Here is a 10,338-nt window from a genome sequence, read left to right as displayed (position 1 = left end):
TCATTTTTAAGGTGTTTTAAAGTACGATATATTAAGGAAAATATGTATTTATCTTTAAAAACAATTATATCCACTATGGCACTCCTCGTATATCGCATCTCCTCGCTCAATCCCTACTGTTAACTTACAGCCTTACCATTAAAGCGCTGTTTGTCTGGTATACCACAAAACAGTGCAATCTATCTTAATCTATTAATTTGGTTGCGGCAATGGATCATTTCGAAAATACCACCACGATCATCCGGTTACGGGATAAAGATGTTTGCTTTTCGGATTTTTGTTGTTTACGGAAAACCACGGCTCCCTTGATGATAGTTCTCATCATCCGGTACTCAACCCATGGGTGGGAATCTCTTTTCACTCGTAATTTTTCACACACCAGCCCACCCGGTTGCGATCCTTTCCACACCTTTCACCGTTGTTATTCTTCACATGTGCAAATAAACAAGTCACAGTCATGGGCAACATCGAGTGCGTCTCTCTAGGTCATGGAAATCTTGAGATGAGAACCTGCTGGAAGGGATCATATTGCTTTTGAGGATTTCCATACGGCAGCGATCGTACACTAGCCAAAGATTTGTTGATCGTTACAAACGTTGATCCAGTCTCGAGCGAGTCGTCTGCGGAGTTAGTGTTGTGTGGTAACATTGTTCGAAAGTGTTGGAATTATTACCAGCTCTTTAAAATTGGAAAATGTGCTCCGGTACGACATTCAAAGCGTTATGCTATTTTTACGCTGGCTGTAATTTGTTTCTGTCAATCAGTGCCATTATGAACGCGAATCGTGTTAGTCAAATTATCGGTTATGATAATTGTACCGACGGCAACGACAGATCCAATGAGGATGACAGCAACACATCGGATCAAACGTGCAATCAATGTGAGTGCATTTAAGTGATTGTGTTCTCCTTCAATCCCAACATTCTCGATTAAACCTGGCACGAAAGCGGCTGCTCATTTCATTTCAATTACAGTCACATACGGTTTTTTGGTGGCCGCTAGTGGGTTGGATTGTTTCATGTCGTTCGTGTTGGTGGTGGCAATTTTTAAGGTAAGCGATGAGCAAGTGTTGTAAAGCGTCATGCTATTATATGCTTTCCTCTCCATTGTTTATTGTCCCTATTGACCGAAAAAGCGAAAATGCCTTCTCCTGAAGCTGTATGCACTACACCTGTGGTTCCATATGTCATTCTGTTTCTACTGCTGGTTGGCCATCCTGCTAGCGTTCCGAGGTTCAGTCACCTCTGGCACCCTTCTCTCCGTGTGGGGTGTCGTGTTGATACTCGCCAGCGGTACGTATGTATGATGAAGATAACGCCCGCTTTGCATTCCCGGATGATGGGTGCTTTGGTAAATTAGTCTGCACGTTAAGTGATTTATTTGCTTTCCTCCTTACCACTTACCGCGAATGGGCGCACGTGACCGCTAATCTTCTGCCGGCATCATCACAAAACGTCGCCAAAGTTTACTTCGCGATGGAGGTCTGGATAACGAGAGGAGCCTACGAGGCCATTCGGCAGGAACATGCTAAGCAGATACAGGCAGCTATGGCGCACAGCAGCACCGGTTCCATTCTGCTGAGCATGGGTGGATTTATCGTCTAAGAAGTGTTTTAGCTTCAATCCTTCACCAGTGACAGAGAATGTTTTCGAGCAGATGAGTGAAGTAAGCCGGGACATACACGCGTGATGATATACAACATCGATGGTGCTTACATGGTACACATCCGCTTTGAGGTTGACTTATTCGTACCTCTGTACATGCTTACGTGTGCCGTTCGTATGTGCGGTGCAGTGCAGATGAGTCTATAGATTGAATTGCTTCTGAAGTGGTAAAGAGCGTACAGAGAGAGATTTAAATGAGTAACGAAATTAAACGGAACATATTTGAAGTATAAAACACTTCAACTAACAAAAGCCGATATAAAATGCTACAAATAATATTGAATTGACAAAACAAAACTTGATTATTACTAAAGAAAGGTTTTTTTTTATTGCAGTAGTAAACAATTATTTAATAACTTTGAATGTTTTGCTATATAAAGCTTTATACGCTATCTTTTAGTTTTATTTATTGGATTTATACATTTCGTTTGAAATTCGTTTCCTTTGTTCGTAAAAAGAAGAAATCCATACGTTCATCATCAATGGAGACGCCTGGTGTTGCATGGAGACGCCTGGTCCCTAATGGGAAGAACTGTGCAGTATACTCACAAACCGTTGCTTTGCTAATATAACTGCAAGCCGTTTCATGGATAACACTCCCCGCGGTAAACAGCGCTGCTGTTTTATCATTCCATTCGCATCGTTTTGCGACACCGTTTTCCCAACGTCCGGTTGACTCATAAGCGATGACAATAAGTGAACGAAAAACCAGAATGCCAACGTTACGTTGTACGAATTCAAGAGCGCGATGTTATCCATTACGACAGATAGCTACTTTTCAGCTCAGTACCATGCACGTTCATTTGTATTCATATCCTTTTACGGCTTTGTTAGGCCGTTAGCGGAAACCCCAGCACGGCGCAACAACAACAACTGACTGCACACATGTTGGTTTCGGCAGATCGTTCTTGCTGAAGGTAACCTGGACCTGGAGATTCCGACGACCCATTTGGCTTAGCCTCTGCTAAAGGTACCGAAATGAGAGTCATACCATCGAGATTACACTGCCTAGGCACTATTCGAAGCGTTTAAATAAATTCTGCCGCCTGTAACTGATTGCCGGCGCAATGCCTGTGAAGGTGGAGGTGAATTCGCGCCAACGCTCGTTCGCTGATGAACGGCTCACGCTTTCAAAGCACGGCACGATAGGGGACAGAGTCAAAAGAGAAAGCGCACAACGCGAACTAAAGCGGGACAAAACGTTAACCGCTACGGGGATATCTGACCGACATTGCTCAGGGCAAAATCCTTGACCATGGTCGCTACGCAACCGGACGCTCTCACGCTTCAGAACAAAGTACCAGGAGGACGCTGAACGTACAACATGAATGGCCACGCATGGGTGGAGCGGAAGGTATTGATAACGAGCTACTGAAAGAGCACGTGATTCGGTTTATTCGTGTCTTTGTTTATCTTCGCATCCGAAGTCTCAGTAGGCGAGCGATGTTTCTACCGGGAGAGTAGTGAGCAAGCTAGGTGAGTCGTGAGCTTTCCTTCTGTTCATACTGAGATGAAAGCTTCTCACTGCTATGAATGGATGCTTTCCACTATTCGCTCTCCTCGACGGGCTGTAGTTTGCTCTGGGGACTGCTGGACCGAAGCGATGTCTTATATATGAGCTACCTTCAAGCCTGCACGAACCACAGTACATTAGGACGCGCCGTGCGTGTCGGTTCGAAGCATCGTGTTCTATAACCCGCGTCCATCTAAATAACCCGACGTGTGCGTAAGAATAAAGTGAAATATACAAAGAAAGCGATACGAATCAAGAATAACGAAACAGTTACCAAAGTGAAGAAAACGAAAAAAAAGTTTCAGCAATGATTTGCTGCTGTGATTGGATATAGTGCGAAGGATCAGTGTGCTAAACGTATCTTAGCGGTAGCTACCGTGCGTCGAGTCGTCGGTATGGTGGCAGCGTTGGTTGGATTTAAGGATTGTATTTCAATTCGACAGCCCAGCTTGGTGACACCTCGACATTTCCAGCTGCCTTTTGAGAAATTGCTGTTTGCTCCTGCTGTCGGCATTGTAAAATATTACGCCCGTCAGTTGACGAACAAATTGACAGAATATATACCGTGTTGTGCGCCACAGTGAAAGAAGTTAATGTGGGTGGATGTACCGTGTGCCGTCAGATTTGTAGCCGTCATGAAATTTGTCCAATTTCCGACGTGATCAGCATGCTGTCGTTTGAAATTTCGACAATTATGTTTTGGTTTCTCCGTTCTCCGTGTGCAGATATGTCTCCCAACGATGGAAACTACGCCGAGCAACCACTTCGATGAAAGACGCTCACTCTACCCCGCAGAGTTTATTCGTCAATTTGGTTTTATACCAATGTCAAACATCTCACATCCTGACACCTAAGAGTAATTGGAAAACTTGCGAGCCGCCGAACGCAACACACATATGCTATATTATTTCTGGAATATGGTTTCTTCTCAATATCTCTTCCTCCGTTCGGCTGTAATGGACGTGAATACATGTACAAATCTGCCCAAGTGTGTTTTGTGGGTGTACGCTTTTGATGGAGGAAATTCGAAACATTTGAGCTTGTGTCTGATTTATGCTTTCTGCCGCTGAAAGTGCTTTGATGTGCCTTTGACCTAAAACAGATTATGTGCTTGCTACCGGGATAGCACATCCCGATGGGAATATGGGTTCCACGCTGAGTATTTTACTGCTCGATGGGCATGTTTATGGTTAGCAAATGCTTCAAAATATCGCTCAATGTATTTACTTTGGCAATCGAATAGGCGAATGTAGATGAAATAGTCGAACAGAGATTAGAATTTCTCAAATCGAGGCAAGATTTCAAATCAACGCACTAATCATACACGGATGCTGGTCTATATAGCAAAACATCAACAGCTTGTTAGCTTAACGAAGACGATGTCAAACGGAGATGAAGCCCTTTCTATCACCATTTATGCAGCCAATGTAGACAATGCAAAAGCCTGTAAAAATAGGAACAAAATATCCATTCAATCTTGTCCAGCTCGAACGAAGAACAACGTTAAGCACCACACGAATATTCGGTTTTCTTCCTTCGCAAAGATTCCCGGCCCGTACAAACCTTAAACCACCGCAACCCCATCAGGCCAGTCAACAAATGCTAGCTTAATTATTGTTTGTGCTACCCGCGTCATTCACGGTGCTCAGCTATCAATCGAGTTGGCAGGCGGGATGATTTGCTTCGGCCCGACCAACCCGGAGGGCAGCACGATCATCACCGGTGATGAAGATGTTGCGGGTTGCTTGTCACCCGTTTGAACCGCTAGCCTTTTGTGCGGTGTGGGACGCTTGTCGGGCTTCAATTCCATTCTGGTTCAATTAGGTTTTTTTTTTGCTCGTCTGAGTACGGACGTTTTTTCAATTTCCTCTCCGTTTATTCTTTCTTCCTTGAAGTTGTGAGGCGGATTTTGCAAAAGCGAACCGTTTGAAACGGGCAACGAAACATCGGCCCGGTGCTGCCCGGTGAATGACGGAAGGTAAAAACGCACTCCACGGTGTCGCCACGGGATTGCCTCATTTGCAATGGAAATTTAGCCGCCAGGAGCTGAATCAAAGCCTGGTGTCGGTGGGGACGCGCTATGCGAAATCGAGAGCCCGTGGGAACGATTCGCCTTTTTCTTGCTTCCCAATTCTTGAGAATAAACCGACCCCGTACGCTCGCGACACTGTTCCAACGCGCTGGCGGTGTGCCAATGGTGCGTTGCTGAGCGGAAAGGATATTTCGCCAAGCACAATCGAAGCTGAGGGGCGAATTGGGTAAGGGTCTAGGGTGGTGGAAAGGTAAAACATTCTTGGCGCAGCATAAGGGAAAGTCAAACGACTAGCGAGAGTGGGGAGGGATGATGACATCCTTTAGCACCGATACGCTAACGGTGATAAGAGCCACTGTCCGATGGCGTCGAACACGATCCTTTATGAACCGACACGGCGTCAATGATGGCTGTGAAATGTACGAAATGTAAATTGAATTTGCTCTTCATTAAGTGTTTGAGCGAAACTTTCAATTCAAATATCCATCCCCGTGATCGGATGCCCCCTCGCAACCCTCGCCCATCCATCCACCTGTTTGTGCTGCTCTCGAGGGCATTGTTAGAACCCATTCGAGTCCCAGTTTAGCGTGGCTGAATCATTTTCAGCTGACGAAAGCGTCCTGTGTGGCATGGAGCATGTTGTTGAAACTTTTCATTCAACTCGGAAAACAAATCTCGGTTTCCCGTCGGTCTGGAACCGGCCCTGTTCGGGACGGGACCACTCCCAAAAATTGTAAGATCAACAGTGGGTGGAATTAGTCAACATGGGTTTTGCAAGCTCGAACGATTAGCACTGTTTACCCTTTTGTCTGGATGACCTCACTACCGTGGAGCTTGGAGATTAATTCCAGTAGCGCTAAATGATGGCAAGAAGAGAATAATTCTTACGCATGAATTACGCACCGGTTCTGTTCCTTTCGACCGATGCGATACACGAGCCTTGTTAGCGCTGTTTGGGGGACGTATTTTATTTAAACACCTACTTATCGTTCTCACCAAAATCCGGACGAAAACGGAAATTAGAAAAGGTTGGCAATAGACAGGGCGATGGTATTTCACACAAAACGGTGCGTTACTTTGATCATGCAATGGCAAGGTTCTGCATTGCTTCAGCTTAAACTGCCTTAGCAACGCAAAAGCTCCTAAAGCCACCAAGCAACCAAAGCTTTTAAATGTGGACACTGGGTAAGAAAACGTAATCCGTTCGTTTCTCCATCTGTGAATTGGTGATTTCTTTCGAGTTTTGTCCCGCGTTATGTTCGTGCCGGGGTGGAATAGGGCACACTAGGGTAAAACTTTGCACACCCCGATATGTCAAATGTTATGCCACAGAAGGGCACAAATGCGTGACAATGGAACAGAGGTTAAAAGTTTTTATGCAGAAAAGAAAGCAAAAAATACACTTTTCTTTTATTTATTTTATGCTTTTGGAGTTTCTTGACTTTTTTGTTTAACATTTTTCTCTTGCATTGAGTTCGATACAGACGTATGTTTTAAATTGTAGGCGATGATCTCACGAAACAAGCTGTGGAGGATGTGCTTAACAGGCTATATACCTGGAAATTTGTCTTATTTCCATAACAAAGAAAAGCTTGCTAGAAATACAACAAAAAGAGAACGTGGGACGAATAATTTGATTCAATTTTGATTTTTCAAAATATTAAAGCAATAAGCTTTTACTTCCTGAAATCAACGTTTCTACAAATGAATTTCTCGCATTGGTGTACTGCTAGCATAATTTAGTACAATCAAAGCTAAATGTTTTTTCTGTCAGATCTGTGCTTAATAAGTGTTAAATCTAATAAGGTATCATCAGTTTTTTTTTTCAAAAGCCACCACGGAATAACTGCGCAATGGATGTAAAACACTAATCTACCCAGCGTTATTACCAACAATCTTGGGCATGATTATTCAGCAGCATGGTCGTAATTTGTTGTTCGCACGGAGTCATCCGTTCTATTTGCTGAAGGCTGCCGTAGGATGCCGGTGAGATGCCATCATCTCGGTTTGTGACGGCCTACATTCTACTGCGCCGTGTGCGGTTCCGGCAGACCGCGATACCGCTCGCCATTCATACATACGAATGATAACGACAATTTTCTGACGATTCACACTGTCACACATGGACAGCGACAAGCGAACAGGCGAACCGGGTCCCGTCCCACTCTTACCGAGCCGACTCAACTTTCGTGCATTTTCTTTTTCTCTGGTCTGCCAACCGAGTGCTTATGGCTTATCCACATGTTCTTGTTTTCATGTCGGCTTTAATGATTCAGTGTGCCGGGAACGCCTGCCTGAAGCCTTAATAAAAATAGAAATAAAAGTTAAAACGAGCGATCTCCCCTCGTCTCGCGTTCGTTCAGCCAGCTTTGCCACTCATTTGCGGTACCTTCATGAATACATTCAACGAGTGTATTTATCATTGCTTATATTTTATGCTGCCCCACTTGTGGGGGCAGGAGAAACACAGCGAACGGTGGAGGGATTTTCCTTAGCCATTCGTCATATTCCTTAGTGGCGGTGTTTTCAGGAATTTGTTTCACCTCTGGAGGCGACACTGTGATTGAAAGTGCAAACCAAAAGTACCTGTTCTTGGGAGCCACCGCCACTCCAGTACGCTGTCGGTTAGCATAAAGCAGCCGACAAGACCGGGCGAAAAACGAGCGGCAAAAGGAGACTGTTAATTAATTTTAATACTCACGGATAGCACGGATACGGCGTACGTTGACGGTGATGATGAAAAACACACGGCGCTTGAAAGTGCATTCTGAAAGGAGTTTTTGTGCCTGCATTGTGAATGGCGATACATACAGCATAGCATTGACTTTGTGTTGTTTTAAGTTCGTACTAAGCTCCAATGTTTCACCGTGCAAGGGAATAACGAGGAGTATTGTCATAAGGATTATTTAGCTGATGACATAAACTGCTACAAAGATATCATTATGCACATACGAAAGGCAAGGAAGATATTTTGCTCAATTGTCCAGAATAAATCTGTAACTGTATATTTACGTGGTTTACGGGGTTTTACCGTACAAGAAAATACAGGTAGCAGGATTAAAACAAATCAAGGCTTAAAAAATTCTGGTTACACCATTCAATTCAAAAAAGGTTACCACTCACAGGATAAACTCATATCCACTCGAAAGCGCAAATGTTGATTATACGGACAAGTTGTTTTTTTTCAGAACAATTTGATACTGATGATTCCTCGTTCCCGGTATAACTTCAAGGGTTTCAAGGGGGAAATTTTTCAAGGGTTTCGTTTAATATTAACTGCTATTTGAAATGTATAAATGTATTCCGTAAATTTATAAGCCAGATTACTGACAAATTTTTCATTAATATGGCGCTGTCAACAGACACGAACGCCAATGTGTATGGGAATTCCGTTTTATTTAGTTAAATCAATCATCCAATAAATAATATACTGTTTATTTCTAATTAAATTTTAGTCCCACACATTAATCAACCAACTTATATAGCAACAACAATCACTTGCACTTTAACGCACAAAAAGGCATTTGAATTTTTCCGAGTTAAAATCTAATCTGGTCCAAATTTAGATACTGACAATACAAAACAAAAAAAAACTACTCCTTTTTGCTCCTTTCCTCCTTTTTTTGTTGCATTTTCAATCTACCCTGTTCAACTTTTTCACTCCCGTGGCTCAGGGGCACTTCGATCGTGTATTTCGATCCTAAAACACCCAACCTATCATGTGAGATAATTTATGATCCGCATGTGTGTCACCCAGCGTTAGCATCCGGAACACCCAACCCATATGCGTTGCTGCTATGCGAAAGGATGCGCCACTATGTTTCCTGTTGCTGTTGACCGTACCGCCACCGTACGGCCCTTCCGTACTTTATTCTTTCTCGATTAGCTGTTGCCGCATCGTACCGAAAGATACAAAAAAAAACCCTGTTTGTAACCACTATCAACCTGCCAGCACTTTTCCAGCTAGAAGTAAGACCGGCAAACAGCGGGAGTGCGTATCATTGCGGCCAGAATGTTCTTGGTGCTGGTATATTTTTTGAATTTCTGCCGCATTTCCTTACTCTCACAGCTCCCCAACGCAAAAATCGGTTGAAACGGTTAGATATTCATGCCAAAATTCTCGCCAGCGCTATGCAATATTTATGTCCAAAACATGGCACCGCTGGTACGCTCGTAAGGCGTATCGGTGGGATAAATAGCCTTCCCCGCACACGGCAAGGTCTGCTCCCTCGACCGGCATCAAGTACGCCAAGCTGTTGATACTGTTTAACGCCGCGGCGCCAGAGGCCGAACTCTGGTTCTCGGAGAGCGGACAAAACAACAAAACCGGAGGTCGCATTGAGTGCATAAAATATTCATACGGGAAATCTTTTGATAAGGGGTTTTCATCGTTTCGTTTATCAGAACCATTATTTACGCCACACTAACTGGACCCTCGACGATTTGAGCAGTTGTTACCGTGAGTGACCGTCTAACCGGGCAATGACATCATGCAGATAAAACGTGGCATGTAATAGTTGCATGGGAGCTTTTATGTTACACGCAGCATGAAATGAAGCGTGCTGATTATGTTGAACTCTTATCAACAGATTAAATAACAACCTAAGATGATGGAACCGATCATATTCAGTCACTGCGTTAGACGTTTGGAATTCTAGTGAAGTAACAGTAACAGTCCTCTTATTTATCCATAAATTATAATCTCTCTCCTTGTCTCGCTACACATTTATCTTCTTTTAGCCCATTTTAGCTGATGAAGAATAATGTGAATACCTTTTGTTGATGTTTCTTTGTTCCATGACTATCCGAAAAGATATTATTCACGCAGTCTCAATGTTACAGTGTCACACAGATGTATTGCATTAATGTTACCTGTGCTACAACATTCATATTTTCCAACTTCAAATAATGAATAATTTTTTCTATATCGTACGATCTTTCGGATGAGGAAGTTTTCACAAAATTCCTTTACAATATTAGATCCTCTTTTTACGCATCGTTGCATAAATCTTGTAAGCCTTGCTCCATATGCGCTATTTCAGCCAAATGGCGTACTTAGTCAAGTGGTTATAGTTTTTGGAACTTTGCACTGCTTGCCGATCGTTCGTCACGAAAGCCAGAAAAATCTC

General features: G+C 43.4%; 1 protein-coding gene across 1 annotated transcript; it reads left to right on the top strand.

Moving 5' to 3' along the window:
- The first annotated feature begins 693 nt into the window (after positions 1–693).
- LOC128298839 (uncharacterized) lies at positions 694–1,604 on the top strand. The gene is made up of 4 exons (XM_053034637.1): positions 694–880; positions 975–1,051; positions 1,136–1,292; positions 1,465–1,604. Exons 1-4 carry the CDS (start codon positions 694–696, stop codon positions 1,602–1,604), a joined length of 561 nt encoding a protein of 186 aa, XP_052890597.1.
- The last annotated feature ends 8,734 nt before the right edge of the window (positions 1,605–10,338 follow it).

The sequence above is a fragment of the Anopheles moucheti genome, chromosome 2 (genome assembly GCF_943734755.1).
Source record: "Anopheles moucheti chromosome 2, idAnoMoucSN_F20_07, whole genome shotgun sequence".
Lineage (NCBI taxonomy): Eukaryota > Metazoa > Arthropoda > Insecta > Diptera > Culicidae > Anopheles > Anopheles moucheti.
The sequence above is the reverse complement of the archived record's forward strand: the minus strand, read 5'-3'. Positions and strand labels throughout refer to the sequence as shown.